Source organism: Macrosteles quadrilineatus, unplaced genomic scaffold (assembly GCF_028750875.1).
Source record: "Macrosteles quadrilineatus isolate MER2022 unplaced genomic scaffold, UCM_ALF_1.0 Scaffold_8__2_contigs__length_117827958, whole genome shotgun sequence".
Taxonomy (NCBI): Eukaryota; Metazoa; Arthropoda; class Insecta; order Hemiptera; family Cicadellidae; genus Macrosteles; species Macrosteles quadrilineatus.
Window position 1 is genome coordinate 83,191,302 of NW_026542601.1, and position 18,556 is coordinate 83,209,857.

An 18,556-nucleotide genomic window follows, 5' to 3' on the forward strand; every position below is an offset into this window, starting at 1 on the left:
TAAATTAGATGCCTAGTTATTCACACTACTTTCTTGCCATCTTTTCCTTTGAGCATAGATTAAACATACTCTTGTGAGTCTTGATCTCAGTGTCTACGATAGAGGTGTATAGTCAATGCTACGATCTAATCTTATTGGGCTTGGGCTACAGTTATGACCACCTTTGGTCATAACTGTAGGTAATATAAATTGAAAATGTATTTCAGTACATGTAAAATGGAGTCAATATTTTCTGTTCCAGTAACCAAGCTTTCGCATTCGTAAATACGCATAAGCTGCCACCGCATTTAGCTGCTAGCTAGTTACATCGATCTCTAATTATTACAACAATAGAGATCGATGGCTAGTTATAGCCTCCAAACAAAAACAGCTGTAACAGCACTAATTACAGTGCTGTTAATTCACTAGGTTAAGAATGTTGACTCAATTCAATGTACAATTAAAGATATTGATGAAAGGGTCAAAATCCATTACGTGCCAGCAACTCTATTTTTTCCTCAATTACACGTCTATAACTTATTGAAACCTTTTATAGGTAATAAATAATGAAAAATATAAAATTCAGAAAATGCTTTTGATAAAACGCTTTCTAGATTTGGAGAATACACACAAAATAGTAGGATAACTACTGCAAATTTTAAGCTTCGAGAAGTTTTTGGTTGGTTGGGTTAAGATTACACTGTTCCAACCAAACTTCACAGATAAGATAAGACCTTAAACAATGCCTTCGTAAATGCATGGAAATGATTCCATTTCACAAAGTACTCTGTCATTGAAAGCTACGTTTTTTACACTTTAATTTTCATATTAACAAGTTTTATGGAGTTGTGGGCACGTAACGGATAATACCACTTCAAAGGTCGCCGCGGTAGAATTGGCAACGTCGCAATGATGTTTAGCACCATTCGTGCACCTCCTATAAGCTAACAAATATAGACCGATTATACAATTAATTCATCGTTCAGTAATGTACACAATTACAATGGATTTCGTCAAAAAAGAATATATGCAAAGGCTAATTTTTAAAATCTAGATCATTGTTTATGAATTTAACAAAAAAAATATATATCGTACTCGGACATTGGATCGATTTTAAGCCACTACAGTTTGTTAGAAAATACATTTAAAGGCAAAGAGCTGAAATCAATCAACAGGAAGCTCATTATTAAATATTTTAAGACCCAAGTACGTATGATAATTTTGAGTTCTTGACAGCCTTACTCTATCTAAATCGAATGTACCTCCATTTCTTGTTTGGCAGTTATGGATACTACAGTAACTCTAATTATATAGGCCTAGTTGTGGTATTTTTTATATCGAAAATAGACACTTCATTTATGTACTAATTACTGTTAATATGGTAGACAGTGTTAAACAACACTACTGACAGTGTCACCACTTCAAACGCCAAGCTCTTCACGAGACTAAAGGTATTAAATTATATGATATCTGAGCACGGCCACCTTTAACTCCAGCCCGCGGCCGTGAGACAGGAAGCTTTCTTAAGGGGACGTCTGTCACTAAACAACTCTACTTGCGACGTAACAAATTCAACAAAGTCACATTATTTTCCTTCCACCATGGCCACGGTCTATAGTTAAAAGTGGTCGTGCATCTGAGGTTTGTTCATTGGTTTTGGTCTCTTCTTTGACCTGTGTTTAGACAGAGCTACTGGACTGCTGAGGTCTTTGTCTTTGTTTCTGAATTTTTTTTTGTTAACCAGAGACCAGCCGAAATCAGACCCAGCCGTGGAGGCGTGACAGCTAATGGTTGAATGGTTCTTATGGTTGTGAATATTTATGTAAAGTGTCAAGTCAATGTAGTCAAACTCATCGAAGTCATCTAACTACGATGGAAGAATCAAAACAAAATGTTTTACCTGAATTCAGCCTGCTGTTATTCCTGCAAAGTGTAAGAATTTTAACTTAGGATTTTTTTGATTATAAATTGCTTTGTAACAAAATAATTGTTGAATTCAAAAGGCTAGGTTAAATTAGTTGTAAAAATACAATTTCATAAGTCCTATGTTCATTTGGGGTTGATAGGGCCTATGTTGAATAAAATCTGGGCTTTAAGAAGTATTCGAGGGTTATTTGTGTAAGTTAATGTAAGTTATTTGTGTCAAAATAATATAGGGATCGATACCTAACTATATAGTCGTCATTAATATACAAACAATACACAATGTTAAATAGTAACTTTGATTTATGATTTAATAATATATGTTTTTAAAACATTAACAATCTTGTACCCTAGGCTGCAATGACGATTTGTCAATATCCTTGTCATATCCTTTGATCATAGGCTATTCTTATCTCAATCTTAGGTCTAAGTAGGCCTTAATCCTCAATGATTTTAAACCAAGTAAAAACTTTGGACCTATTTTTGCCATTTTGCTTTAAATCATTATCATCCCCTGTTGTGATGAGTTAGACAAAACTTGACACATGCTCCATTATCGATTGTTTCAATCAGTAGCCTATACAAAGTTTGGTATGTTGTTTTGCTAAGTTAGGGCCCTATTGATTAATTTGATACTTTTATGTTCAATATTAAAGGACAATGTAGTCGGAAGTCAGATATATTAAAGTTTCGCCATAAATATTATAATTTATCTTCAAGCTTTTTATTTTTTTTCATAGGGGATGTGTAGCCTATGGTTTATCTGAGTGCCTCCTCACTACGTTTGCAGCCTGGCTGCCCGGAGCATGAACTAAGAGTCTTTTGCTGGATCTCTCTCATTATTAAATTTATTCTCCAGTATAGGCCAATTCAATTCAAAATATCTTTATTGATTCAACAATACAACAAAATAACAATTGACAAATAATATAGGCTACATTAGATAGAACACAAGACATAGTTAAAACCAATACAAATTGAGACTGAATAGTTACTAGTTAGGTTCCTCATTTTCTCGTGTTGAGAAACTATAACAATCTAAAAGAGGTACTGGAGAACAAAAACAAATAATAAATTATGCTATGAATAAAAATAAAACATAAATAATGGCAAATTTGAATTCAAACAATTTAAGTATATACAACAATTTATAATATAATCAATTAATTAAGACAGATCTGACGTTTTCTTCCTGAAAACATTGATGTTCTCACAACGTATTGGTACATTGATGGTTGACCTGTCGATGCTCATCCCTACTTCATACCAATGGGATAGTTTTAGAAGAAATTAATATATGGTTGGTAGCTTATTAATATATGGAATACTTGAACAGAACTGGTAGCCTATAGCCCCTGCCCCCCCCCCCCTCGCAAGTTTGTTTGCCCCCTCACCCGATAATCTTTAAAAACATGTTCACATGTATTACCACCTAAACTTGCATTTTTGCATTAAACTTGACAAGGCATCTCCCAGGGTCCCGAAGCGTCATCATCGTTTTCCATGATCGAGAATCCCGGTCAAGGCTCACGGGTCCCCCTAGTTGCTGGCCCGAATCCTATAGGGTACTAATATCATTAACATATGATTTTGACAATTCCATTTTAGCAATGTTAAATAATGTTTATTTTTGGGCCAGTAACATCATTTGTGATGTGGAAAGCGAATAAGGACCTCTTGTCGGGAATGTTCGATTTTGAGTTATATACATATTTGAATTCCTTATTTAATTCTGAATCACTTGGTGCAAGTCCCATGCACCTGCCATTCTTAGCGAATTTCCCATATAGGGAATAAGCTATTACCGTAGTACTCATGGTAAGACCTGGACGCGGGACCGATTTTTTTTTCGTTTTTAGGTCCCTAGAGGCCAAAAACACCATCTGTTCAAATTCATATATATATATATATTTATATATTTATATATAGGCATGTGTCCGTCAACACGATAACTCGAGCAAAAATGATCCGATTTTGATGAAATTTGGTACAAACGTGTAAACCTACGTTTATTCGAATGAGTTCGCGATCCAGCATGATCAAACCATGGGAACGGGGGTTTACGGGGGGTTTTATGGGGTAAAAATAGGGTTTTCCCATTTTTGACCCAAAAACATAAAATTTAGCAATTTCTTTCCAAACCATTTTGTAGAGCTTAAAAAAACAAATAATTTAGTATATTGAAGCGTTATTATGCGCCTAATGGTTACGGAGAAAATTCCAAAAAATTTTAAATTTAAAATTCCCATGTTATTCTTATGGAGAATAAGTAAACTGTTGTAGTTTGCTTGTTTATGAACATATTTTGATCAAATTTGGAAAATGTTTTTTTTCTTACTATTGAAATTAAAAAAAAAACTGTTTTACCCTCCCTGATGCAGCAAACCTAAGTACTTGTTAAACTAATTCTATTTAAATAGGGAATAAATGTTATATTTTTAAGTAGACATTTCAGTGTAAATCCAATCAGTCAAATGGAAATTCGCTTAGTCTGCAGGTTTGCTGCGGCGGGGTTATTTTTGTTAAAGTTATTGGACTTTGAAATTTTGTTATTGAGAAGGGTCATTTTGAGAAAAACACTTTTTAACATTTCAAGTACGCATTAAAACAGTTTTTTTTTGTATTTAAGAAGAGATTTTGGTATCAAAAGAAAGCTTATAATATCCCCTTTGGAGGCAAAACCAATTTTTGTCTTAACTCTCGGTAGTTTTCATTTAAATAATTGTTTTATAGAAGCATGTCGTAAAAATCGCATTTCAGAAAAGGGACCTCTTGTCGGCCCTATGATATTTCTCCATAAGATAAGAAAAGGTACCTCTTGTCGGGACTGCAAAATTTGTGAGATATTTTGTTCTCCGTACACTGAACTTTGTTGTAGTTCTCTAAGTTTCCTCTGGAATGCAGGACAATTCATTTTTTGGACTAAAAGCTGTTAATAAAGTGAATATTAGAAATGGGACCTCTTGTCGTTATGGCGAAATAACATTGAGCGACAAGAGGTACCTTTTCTCAGACCGTGCAGAGGCTAACAAAATTATTTATTTCGACCTTTTATGTCTTCAATTCGACATTTTAACCAATACTGTCCTGTTCTATGATAAATGAGGTATAACAATCGATAAAAACCCGAATTTCGATATTTTCGACCTTAATTACTTAGGCCTATATCGGCCGTACTGAAAATTTTGTATCGCCGACAAGAGGTCCCTTTTCGCTTTCCACATCACATTTATGTTTATAATCCATACCGAGGTCTGTTTAAGTATTTGTAGTTTGTAGTGTTTATGATATTTTAAAAATTAACACATTAGGAAAAAATTGAACAATTTATCATTTAAAAAAATATAAATTTTAATTGTACATTGCTCTTAATTGTACATTGCTCTTAGTATTTTTAAGTCAAGCTTTAATGTTTCAGATTGAATGGCGAGACCCTTGGTTAATAGGTTTAGTCATGTTCCACATCACTATCACCGTTATGGCCATCCTTACCAGGAATCACAGCAACTTCCAAGTTGTCCTATTTCTGATGTTATGTAAGTTTCGGAATTTTAGTTTATATTTAAAACTCAAAATAATTATAAAAATCAAGGATGGAGATTTTTAGCTGTTTGGAAATTATTCTTCAATATTTCCTTCATAACATTTTTGTGATTTTGTGTTTATAAGCAATACCAAATTTATAGTTGTCATGAGATTATTTTTTTCCAATCAGACACTGTATTTGAACATTGTCTTATTAGGGAGACTATGGTTTTGGCTGCAATGGCTTTATTCAGCTATGTAACATGCTAATTTGCTATGGATATAAATATGAAAATAAAGTTTAGTCTAGGTAAAATTTGATAAAATTGTTAATCCAAACTTATGCATTATATGTCTTATAATTTTTGGGTCTAGTCTTTACTAAAGCCACACCCAATTTTTCCACTCTAATGCTAGAAACTCACAAGATAGTGCTATTCATATTCAGTCACTGCTCGTTAGCTAATTGTGGTAAAATTGTTAATCCAAACTTATGCATTATATGTCTTATAATTTTTGGGTCTAGTCTTTACTAAAGCCACACCCAATTTTTCCACTCTAATGCTAGAAACTCACAAGATAGTGCTATTCATATTCAGTCACTGCTCGTTAGCTAATTGTGTATAGGCCCTAACTGTATCTTTTGTGAGTGGTCTAAATTTTAAAATTTTATTGGAGAGTACTCACTATTGATGCGTGATGAGTCCAGTATGTTTCCGACTTGATTGACTCACCTTGCAAGCTGCCGCTTACTCGAGTTACGAATTGAGTCAGGCTCGACTTGGATCCGTCAGCTGGTTCTGAGTTTGTGTGTGTTCTTCTTCTCTGTGATTGTTCGTAGTTTAACAAGCTGCAAGTTGAGTCAGACCCAACTTTAATAAAATAAGTCTTGTGTCATTTTGGTTCTTGATATTGGCCAAAAGTGTACAGTAGTACAGTTTTGTGAGTCGGACTAGCTTTTTTTCAATAACGGTTCAGGTTTGCGAGTCAAGTTAGCTGTAGTCTAGAGTTCAGATAACTTCAGACGTTCTTTGCGTGAGCTCTTTAGATTGTAGATTGTAGATTGTTGTAGATTGTACATTTCTGCTTCCTTCAGATTTACTAGTCAGATTTTACTCGTAATAGGCTTCTTCACTCGAGTTGAAAACAAACTGACTTGAGTCCGTAGCCTACTCAACTTAATAACTCGACTTGTCACGTCACTAGTGCTCTCAACTTATCAGACTGGCGTAGTGATAGACCTAACAAATCGTGTAAGGACAAGGTTATACGTAATGTAAATTAAATTGAATATAATAATGTTAAAACTTAAAAAATTGTATTATAAAATGTATATTGCAAAAGATGTTATCATTGCTTCTAAATATTCAATGGGAAAAACAAGAATAAATACCTCTACGTTTTTACTATTTACAAAATGCAGGACCAACATAGAACATTTTAATACAAAAATAATCAAAAAAAAAAAAGGTTAAAAGGTCTGATTTACTTAGGAATTCCGTTACGTTGAGGGTTTTTGTTTAGGAATTCCTATATTAGGTTACCGGTAATAAAGATCACTTTAAGAAAACAATAATAATAATTCAAAAAAAGGTTTAAATTACCTGCATCCGTCAAGTGATCCTAGATTGTATTTTGTTGACTACAACTGTTTAGTGTTTTTAAACACATCTTCAGGTCACACCTTCTACCGGCGCCGCGCACGTCCGATGTCTTTTTTATACTTCACGTTTTTTATATTTGTGTTTTGGCCAATTAATGTTTAATGTTTTGTGTACGTGTTATTTGTGAACTTTCAACCTCTTGATGACCGTTCCATGGAATAAATCAATGTAACATTTGACCTGAAGATGTGTTTATGAATACGAAACTGCTGTAGTCAACCAACTACAATCTAGGATCGCTTGACAGATACAGGTAATTTAAACTTTTTGTTCAAAAATCTGTGATCCAGAGGCTATACCATGAAAATAAAACAATAATGACTGGTATTTAAAAGTCAATTTACAAGTAAATTTTTTAAGACTTGCACTAATAACATTATAATATTGTTTTCAGTGCTGCTGGTGTACTTCTCAGAAAATATTAATGAAGTGGCTTCAAATCATTGGAGGTAACTAACTATAAATCAATGTTGCGATTTTCTTTATTATCTTAATAGCTGAATTTATCTATACTTAACTTATCTTGAGTGTGAGAGTGAATTAAGTACAAATAATTGTACCCGGGTGATTGCATGAACAATAGCACAATTTGTTATCAGGAGCACTCCATAATGCTCCATGGAATAATGCATGGAAGCATAATGCTTGGGCAATATTATTTTGAGATTAAATTTTAATAACACTTTTATACAGGGTGTTTTTTATGCAACCTAAATGAAAAGTTCTGTGTGACACGGTTTAGTGACAAAACTAGCTTAAATGTTGGCACCCCTGTTTAATTCAATTCATCACTAATCTGCTGATATGCATTGTTGCATAATTATCCATGAGGTTTAGTGTTGCAGTAAACCCCCTCTTAACGGGCTTCACATTAACCAATCTGCCCTCACTTGTAAAATATTACAGTTTGTTTTAACCGACCTTGCCCATCGATGGGAACAGTACGCTCAAATCTACAGGATGTTACTATAAATAAACATCCTGTCTCTTAAAGAAATTGATGCTTGTATCTTTAATTTCTACAACACGTTCTGTACTGTTTTACGATAGAATTTGAAAGCATGAATTAATATTACTAAAGGTATTAAAATAAGTATTTTTATCAAAATAAGGGGTTTATTTGTGAATTTGCTACTATCAATACAATAGAAAAAAGGAGAAGAGTGCAGATTATTTTGTAAATAAAGCACACACGACTTCAGAATAATGATTATAAAATGTATAGCACTTAATTGTTTTAAGTTTTTAGGGGTTGCCCATTTTAACTGACCTTTTGATTATCCGACCTATGTCTGGTCCCAGGAAGGACGGTTATGAGGGTGTGTACTGTATCGGGACTTTATTACAAAAGACTCAACGCAATGTTTTTGCTAGCTCACATAGAGTATGGTTTGTAGGCTAGGTCTAAGTTTTTTGTTTTTCACAAATCTAGTTTCTGAGCATTTTTGAAAAGTCTATAATGGAGGTATTGTTACTGGAACCACACCTAGAAATTTAATATGAAACCTTTCTTGTTGATATCTTTTTTTAAACCTCTTTTTCAGTAACCCCCAATATGAAAGTACATTTATGAAGATTTCTTGTTAAATGTTAAACTCATTATATTTCTGTTTTGTTTCAGAACATTTTCTAGACAGCAATACTTTGACAATAAAGGACTATTTATTTCACTGGTCTTTTCAGTTCCTATACTTTTGAACTGCATGCTCATGGTTGTAAGTATGAATTCATAAAATTCTTAATTGTTTTTTACACACCCATTGCAGTTATGCTGGTGATGCAGTGGCGTAGCGACATTGAATAACTTGAGATTGAGTGGTGCGGTTTCTCCAGAGCGGTAGGCTCTGGGGTCGGCACATCTCAAGAAAATAACATTGTCTTTGTTCCAAATGTTGGATATGTTTACACTTTATATATCTATATATATAAAAGTTTAGCGATTTGATGAACATATAATATTTATGAGCAATTAAAGCAGTTATGAAACGAAGTGTCAATATTCTTAGGCTGCTGGAATTTTCTCGGCCAACTATTGGTTTTTGACATCCCGGGTGTTCACACATCTAGGCCCCTATCCCTGTGGGATGTAATATTTTTTCCATTTTCACCCCCCTGCAGGTCTTTTATGTATTTCAAAATCATCAAACTAGAATTGCAATAGTATTCTTTGAAGATTCAATTTCTTGAGTCAGTTGATCTAAAGATGGCAGGAACTAACTCCTATGTAACTTGTAATTTAATGTAAAATTAGGTGTTGTTAAAATTGGTTGTATTTTTTATGCTGATCAACATTACGTGTGGAATGAGTAGATAAGCAGTATTAACATCAGTTATCATAAATTTTGAGTAGTGGGCATTTATTATGACATTACCATGTCTATAATCCGTGTTCATGGCACTATTGTGATCATATTTCCCAATAGTGCAGGAATTTTGGTCTCCCACAATTGTGAGGGCTTCATCATCAACCTCCGTGATCTCAGAAAAATCTTGAACATCCCCCACATAGCGAAGACATCATTGTTGTATCCAATTATCGTGAAAAAGTGTTAACCATCTAAAGCGATCCAAAGACATCACTATTGTCTGCTGCAATTGTGGCAAAACCTTGAACATGCCCCACTATGGTAAATACATCATCTTCGTATCCCAAGATCGCTGCAAAATTGAGAGCATCTTCCCTTATTGCGAAGAGATGATCTACTCCAGTTGTAGTCAAATCTTGAACATCTGCCGTGATTGCGGCAAAATCATTACATTAACGTCTCACGCGATCAGGGAAACATGATCGTGTCTTGTGATTGCAGTGAAATGATTGCATAACATCCGACAAACCAAAACTGATTATCCATCAATCCTCGGTTTCAGTCTTGATGAAAACCAGTAAACCAACAATCGGCTTTAAATCGGCTGAAAACTGACTCGACTCTTTAACAAGGTATTTATGTATACAACTGGGTGATACATAAATAGTTTGTGGGGAGGGGGGGGGGGGGCTTGGGGTGTTTACTGCTTCAGGGTGCTCCAGACCTGGCTACGCCACTGTCGTGATAGTAGTTGTCACTGAATACCTGTGACCATTTTGCTGATAAATTACTTTATTACGTATTTATTATAATCATGTCTAATAACAGCAATTGTATGGAAATCAGAAGTGAATCAGAGCACTTAGTTCTATAAAACCTTGACAGGTAGCAGCATAATGTGCTATTTGTATGCTTGTTAAGAACTATAGTCCGTTCATAAAATTTAGGCGGTTAAGGGGAAGACTTCCTGGTTTTTTTTTGCTTGATATATACATCAGCTGATCAGCTTTGGCGTTTTATAATTAGGTTGAAGTGGAGGGGATGGAAGCACTTTCCCGCAAACCACATACATTTTGTGAATGGAATATAGTTTGATAAATGGTATCTAGACTTCATTTAGTAAATTTAAAATGTATTTGATAAATAGTCAGAGTAGTCAACTATTTAAAGTGCTTGCAGTCTTCAGATTCAAAGAATTCAATTTCATATAGTCATTGTAGTGTGTCAGTAGTTCCAGTGAATGCCCTGAAAAAATTTGTCTGCAACTAGACCAAAACGTCAGTTCTCGGTATGGATTAAATAGCATATTAAATCATTTTCAGAACATAGATAAGCACACTCCCTTAGTAGATTAGTCATCCTTATGGATCAGCTGAAGACAATGTTCCATCTCGTGCTGTTGGGGAAGTGTTTTTGTTTGCAATTTGTTTCTTATTGATTCAGTTATGTAAAACATGGTTTAACAAAAAAATAAAACAATCTAATCATAAAATTAACCCTAATTTTCTCGACACTAGCCCTCAGTGTCACCAACATGAACTAGATATGAAAAACAAGCTTTAGATTTTACAATGGGTTGAGAAATCTACTGTATGTGGTAAGAAGTTTCCATCTGACACAGTTGTAATCAAAAGACCTTGTTTGCTACTAAAACCTTCTACTTCCAGCCACTACTAACAAAAAGGTTAACTGTGAAATCTGGCTTATTCTTCAGAATAATTTCATATGCTCTTCTTAAGTAGGCCTTCGCGGCCAGTGTCATGAGAGTTCATGGTGGTGTTTTTTTGGTGTCAACTGTGTTGCCACCTAGGATGCCACTTCACAGAAACGGCGAATCGTCTGGCAACAGTCTATTAGTGACACAGTTGACGTTATAAAACAAAAAGCACCACCGTGAACTCTCATGACTTTATATTATGTGTTCCACTTCAATTTGATACTTTTTTTTAGGTCTACTGTATTTACAAAAATTTATAAATAAAAATACTTTTTAAAAATAACATGTTTTTAAACGCACTAAAAAGTATAAAATAATTTATAAAATGTTAAGAGAATAAATACTTGTAAGATTTAAAATGAAAAACGTGGGGCGCATGCTGATTTACAATTAACTTCACCTATTGAACTATTATGATCTATCATCTATTGCATGCGTCCCACGTTTTTCGTTTTAAATCTTACAAGTATTTATTCTCTCAACATTTTATAAATTATTTTTTACTTTTTAGTGCGTTTAAAAAAGTGTTATTTTTAAAAAGTATTTTTATTTATAAATTATTATCTAGTTTTTAGTCTTTAATGTGTAAATATGTTAAATCTATTTTATATAGCCTCTTAATGCATAACCAAAACCTAAAACCTTATTATCTGTAATCAGATGTTTTATCTTTACTTTGAAATGATTGTTTTATATTTTTAGAATATCTCGGGAGCAGAACCTGTACCTCTTAACCTCTGCTCTTCTAACTGTCAAATTTAAGTATTTACAGCTGACTTAAATTAATTTATATGTTTACATTCTTTTAAAATGTAAACATGGAAAATTTGGAAGCCAAAGGGGCGTAGCCCAAGGGAAATATGAAAATTAAATTATATAATATTGCATTGTCATCCATTTGTGAGCTATGTTTCAAGTTTCAAGCCTCTAGCTCATCGGAAACTTCGTTTAGAATTGATATCAAAATTTGTAGGAAAGCGAGCTAATAAAAACAAGCCCTTGGGCCGTAGTCCAATGGAAATATGAAAATTAAATGATATAATATTGCATTGTCATCCATTTATGAGCTATGTTTCAAATTTCAAGTCTTTAGCTCATCGGGAAGTATCACAATTTGCAAGAAAGCGATTTAATAAAAACAAGCCCATGGGGCGTAGCCCAAGGGAAATATGAAAATTAAATGATATAACATTGCATTGTCTTCCATTTGAGAGCCATGTTTCAAGTTTCAAGTCTCTAGCTCGTCGGGAAGTAAGTATAAAATTGATTTCAAAATTTGTACCGGACAAGAAAGCGAGCTAATAAAAACGTTTTAAAATTGAATGAAACTGAGTTTGATTTTGACATGTGTTTACAGAGCAGCTGGTTGTATCAGTCCAGTCAGCTGATGACACAGTTGAAGCAGGCTCAGTTGCGCCAACATCAGCGAAGAATAACACCAACAAACAACTCTGCAGACGACGCTCGGCTCAAGTCTGACTAACCTCACTCTCAGTGCCTGTCAATCTTGCCGTAAACGTCACGAATTGTTAAACTGATTTCAATCACAAATTTGATGCCTCGATTGAAAACAGTCATTTGTTACTGTATCTTTGTAAACGTAGATGTGTTTATACTCGAAAGGTAGGTAGTGAATTGTGTCGATTTTGTGAATTTTTACCGACTGGAGTTTTTATAATGTTTTGCATCGTAGAAATGTTAGTCATTTAAAGACTGGTTTTGTCTGTAATAAACTTTGATGTTTACTTACTGTAACTTTTAAAATTCTGGTTTTGACTAGTTTTTAAATTTGTTCTAAATTAGTTTTAAAATCTGTTAATGACCAAAACATCCTTGATCGCTAATAGACATGGTTTGGAGTAAAGAGTTGGACATGGAAGTCTGATCCAAAGGTGTTTTACAGTAAAACCTCTAATAACTGTCATCCATGGGGGAAACTGAATAGGCTGATGATAGGAATTCCTTTATAAACCCTATTTTTTTGGAAAATTACAATAATGTTAAAAATAAATAACAGTCAACAGTGTACACATGAATTAAACATACAGTATACTCCCGATCATGCAAACCCTGGTTATCCGAGCTATGGGTCAGGGTTATCCTAGGTTGCTAAAGACCTATATATACATTTTTTTAAATCAATAACTAATTTTTTAATTTACTACAGTATTTTCCTGTTTATTGTAAAGTAAAAATTTCATGTCATTATGATTTGTTTAAAAGAATAATTGAAATAACCTTAAGGTATTATTTTAACTTAAGAATGATTCGCAATAACCTAGAAAATAAAAATCACCCAGTACTCAACTTGCTGTCGACCATTGGCAAGCTGGACGTTTCGAAGAGTGACCAGCTAATCAGTTAATTGAGGTTCCACTGTACCTTTTATAACATTTCTTACTTTATTTCTATTCAACTTAGATTTGGAACCTAACCAGTATTTCGTGACAAGAAATAACAACTATCCGTGATTGTAATTAGCTTTTGAGACTCCAAAAATAATAATTAGGTATAAACACTCGACTTAATTTTTAAGAGACTACACACTTTTGAAAACCAAATTTTTAAGAAACCTAATTGTTTTTATCAATTGTGGGAAGAATTTGTGTAGATTATAATAATCTTCTTTCTCTCTTCCTTTACTGTCATAAATATAATTATTGTTTAATGCACTACTTGTTCAACTACTTAGATTTGTCAGATAAACACATCACAAAATATATAATTTGTAAGTCTCTAAAACATTACCAGTAAGGTACCTGAAACACAGGATTTAACTTGTATTTATTACATTAAAAAATTTACATCCGATTTACATTCAGTCAGTTTAATCACATAATATTTTATAATGAAAAGCAATTTTTGTTGTTAAAATACTTGATTAAGAGGTTTGTACGCATGAATGAATATCTATATAGGTTAGAAAATGAAAATTGTATACAACCAGGCTATGTTCGGTTTTAACGTATAATGTATTACCGAAGCTCCTGATGCAGGTAAATACCGTTGCGATATTGAAGCACTATCAAAAAACTTGCCCTCGTCTTAAGATTCACCCCATTTCCTAAAATATGTCATTTCAGTGCCTATTTTTGTGCTTTAGAAACTTTTTTAGTACTTTTGACTCTATCAATACTTAGGAAATCAACTATCCGCATTAGTTGTAGGATAAAGCTTACCAATGTTTAGTTTATAAAGTAGTGTAGATAATCATTCAAACTTTTTATGTAAATCGGATGTTCATCGAAAGTTTATGAATCGATATTTAAGTCAAAAACATTTTGTGAGATTATTTGCCTTAAACATCAATTTTATAATGCATGACAATTGGTTGCCATTTTGACCACGGTTTTTTCTTTCCAGAATCTTAAGTGCTATCTAATTTTGTAAAGACTTTTTGAGTTTTGAGTAAGCCAGTTTTTTGGAACTTATGGTAAATCTTTTTTATACACTGTGATATTAAGATCTAGTTTTACTATGGTGGAATTGATTTTGATGTGGTCCAGTAAAACAGCATTTATTTTTATTTTTTATTTTCATAATACATTTTTTCATTTACATAAGCTCCACTAACAGCCTGGGCTATGGGAACTGATACAGAAAGTAAAAAAGGCAATCAACACAAAACTTATTGTACAATTGATGGGTTGTTGCCTTATTAGTGTTTTTACTAGTTTTTCGCTTAGTCAATATTTTCTCTTTGAAATGCCAGTAATATTTTAGCTTTGAAATAATTTTTAATCACTACTTTTGAATAAAGTGCAAATAATATACTGAAATGCCAAAGGGTATTTTCTTTAGTACAAAAATATAAATGTAAAATAGAATGTTGATATTTTCAAATAGTCGATACTTTGTGAATTTATTTTTATCCCTGTCCCGTAATTATCCTAAAATGAACCTTGAATCTGCCTTATAATTTCTTGACAAAACAAAAAATCTATTTTTAGTCTTATAGTAGTTATCTCCAATGATCCATATATAAATAAATATAATGATAAAGTATATGAACAGGTTTGCAACATTTTAATGCTCTTTGACTTTGTTAAACCTAATGGTATGTTTCTTTCTAGATCGTCTTTAGATTATTTCTTTGTTGTAAGTGCTTAATTATTTATATTGCATTCCTCTTTGCCTTATGTTAGAAACCTTGAGTATTTTGTTAATGTTAGTGTATACGTAATAACTCCTTGTAATACTAATTTTGGTGTTGTAACCAGGAGTTAAGTGTAAATAAAGAGTGTTGATATTGATAATGAATAATTTTTTCCACCCTTTATTACACTGAAAAATGATGTTATAGGTACCCATATTTATTGACCTATTGGTGGATTTTTTAAATGAATGATTTTTTATGAATGAACGGAAAGATCTTGATAAAAAACCGACCAAAACCTCACTTTGGTTCATGATAATTATTTACTTCCACTACCATTGATTTCCAATTCAAAAGGAAAGTTGACTGTTCATTGCTAGTAAAAGCTTCAGACAATATAATAGTTAAGAATTGAAATGGCAAAATATTCAATTTGTTTTTGTAACTATCTACTGTACTTAACTAGTTTAATTTGTCAATTTGAACGCTTGTTCTTATTTGACAAATTAAAAAGGATATACTTTTTGCATCATGAAAATGTATTTGAATTATTATACTACTAAAACTAATGGTTAAATATCTTAAATCTATAACTAAAAATTTACAAACAAAATAAATTTAGGCCCCTACCCATTTCACTCCTAATTGAACACTGTAGCCTATATGAAACTTTTACTTGCGATGGATTGGTATTGAAATTAGGTATGATCTTTGGTTGAATGGTTTATAACTTTATTTTACAGGAGACATCGTCAAGGGGGGGATTTGGTCAAGGGTTCGATCCTGTCTAAGTGTGTTGATGAGTCGGTGGCTCAGTTTAGTATCACGGACTTCAAGCCCAAGGCAGCGATGTCGTGGGTTCGGATCCTGGTTACTGCCGCAAACATTTTATCAGTACAGTTCACCTTAGTACTGTACCAGCTCATCCCCTTGCTTTGCTGGATACGTTCCACGCACAGATCTGTAGTCTATGTAGACAGGCAAATGCAAGGTTAAAAGAGGCCGCCAACCTCTTAAAAAAAGTCAAGATTGGTAAGTAGCCTATGAGGAGGTAATGATATAAACCATAAGGTTGGTGATGACCACCTATAGTCTGTATGATGGTACCTGTCCACCTTGGGGGTACTTGCTAATGGTTATATGGTTACCAAACGAGCCGGGTAGTTGGAGGATCAGGAGACAGGTTTCTTTAAACAGACTGTCATTAGATTAATTATTAAATAATTGTACTGAAATAGTGAAAGGTTGTGTATTTCTATTTGAACAAAACCCCAATCAAAATCTAAAACAATAACTCAAAACATATGTTGAACAATTACCATATGTTATCATTATAACTACTACTGTCACATACTATAGTGGATTACATGTGTTGTTTGTCTGAACTTATTCCGTTATTATTACGAACTTTCCCCAACACAAACTTGAATAATGTTCAATGCTTTTCACTGTTTATGTGACAATGTGTTTTGTATTTTATTTTAACTGTAATTATCCAACAAATGGTGTCCTGGCAAATATTGATGACACATTTTTAAATGGTAGGCCTACTTTAAAATAAACATAGTCCCTAATTGTTCTATCTGAATCTTATAGTTAAGTTTATAAATTAATTACACGAATTACAGTATTAATAATATCTTAAAAATAAGGAACTTTATGTCTGCTGGTATGACGACAAAGAAAAAGATTGAAGAAAACATTCCTACAGAAAATATTCCCCATTACTTCATGAACGCTCCTTTTCAATTTTACTGACAATTACTTATAAATTATAGGTTTATAATTGACTTGATCTCATAGTAAACTTTTAGATGGATCAAATGTACCGATTCCATACAGGATGGAACCTTTTAAATGTAATAAACTATTGAATGTAAATTTGAACGAGTGTCAGAGTGCAATTTTTCGACAGTTTTATTTATGTGGTGCCTGGCAGACATGCTGACTCCTCAGACGAACGACCTTGACCTGACCACATGGCTTCTGACGTCACCAAGTCAGCATTGTTGCTGAAGATATTGTCATATGATGAAACCAACGACTGGCTTCAACTTCCAAATGCATGCGAGATTACAGTATTATGTATTATGATTATGTAGTCAGTTACAAACTCCAAACCAGAATAATCGGCAAGTCGAAGGCTAGTTAATCGCTAGTTAGAGATAGTGAAGATAATTAAATTGTATGATACATCAGGTATATTTAGATAAATATTTAGTATACATGGTTGATTTACAGTTTTTAATGAGTAAGTTCAGCCAAGTAAATTTTTGTTCCATTTGCTTTTTCGCACACTCTGAAGGGCTTCGGACACCCGCACCTCCACCCACTGAAGAAACAATCCCTCTAGGGTACATTATTAAAAATGGGACTCCATTGCCATTTGAGGAAACTTGAGATAACTTGTCCCTTGAACCACTACTGATAAAGGTAGATAAGGTTTACTAGGCAAAACTCTCCAGTTGTGAAGTTTTTACAACCGTTAAGTGGTTCCATTTTTGTAATAGGCCTAAAGCAAATTTTTTAGTTCAAAACCCTATCCAACGCAAAGTAGGAGTAGGCCTACAGAATAATTATTAACATAAAAAACGAACTGTCCATAATTTTCCTACGGATTTTAAGCTACATTTAGTCCCTCGTTTGCTCCGTTTCTTGGTTGCAAAAGTAATAGAGTTGCGATATGACGAAATCAGCTACTTAGAAAAGAGAATAGAATAAGATCTCTTCTTACTCTGATAGATATTTCTACAGAAATAAGGCAATATTTGACTTAATAGGCCATCCAAGGGTCTTATAAATATTGAATTGAATGTTCACAAATTAATATAGGCTAAATTTGATTTTTTGGTTTTTCAAACTTCACAAAAACGCTCGTTCGTTTTTGATTAAAATTGGGTATGCTATGGCCGTTCAACTGCAAACAAAATATGATCAACTCCCTATAGTGTAAGAACCGTAATTCTTACACAGTAATAATTACGGTTCAAAGGCTACCAATGTAATTTTTTGTGAATTTCCCTACATCAGTTACTCCCAGAACACCCACCTATTTTCTTTTTTTTATATAAGGGTTGTTGACAAGCTAATGGGAGAAAGTATGTGTCAGTTTCTGGTTCTGATACAGTTTATTTAATACTGTACAAGTTGTTGGTTGAAAAACGTGTAATGCGTTAATGTATTTATTTCTAGGCACGAGATTCATTTGAAGTGCAGATTGCTTATTTATAACAAGTTACAATTCCAACACGCTACCAGGCATAGTAATTTAGATCTGTAGAAAAACACAACAAAATTATAATATGTATATATTATTCATGGACATGAGTTAGAATCTTGAATAACA

At 33.1% G+C, this 18,556-nt stretch overlaps 1 protein-coding gene across 1 annotated transcript; it reads left to right on the top strand.

Annotated features, from left to right (window-relative positions):
• The first annotated feature begins 1,743 nt into the window (after positions 1-1,743).
• Positions 1,744-15,370, top strand: LOC129001510 (transmembrane protein 18-like). Its single transcript, XM_054428829.1, has 5 exons — positions 1,744-1,911; positions 5,321-5,438; positions 7,486-7,540; positions 8,713-8,806; positions 12,472-15,370. Exons 1-5 carry the CDS (start codon positions 1,852-1,854, stop codon positions 12,595-12,597), a joined length of 453 nt encoding a protein of 150 aa, XP_054284804.1. The 5' UTR covers positions 1,744-1,851; the 3' UTR covers positions 12,598-15,370.
• The last annotated feature ends 3,186 nt before the right edge of the window (positions 15,371-18,556 follow it).

Coding starts and splice junctions, on each gene's coding strand:
- LOC129001510 (XM_054428829.1), top strand. CDS start 1,852: ATGGAAGAATCAAAACAAAATGTTTTACCTGAATTCAGCCTGCTGTTA. Junction 7,541..8,712: donor GTGGCTTCAAATCATTGGAG/GTAACTAACTAT, acceptor GTTTTGTTTCAG/AACATTTTCTAGACAGCAAT. Junction 8,807..12,471: donor TGAACTGCATGCTCATGGTT/GTAAGTATGAAT, acceptor ATGTGTTTACAG/AGCAGCTGGTTGTATCAGTC.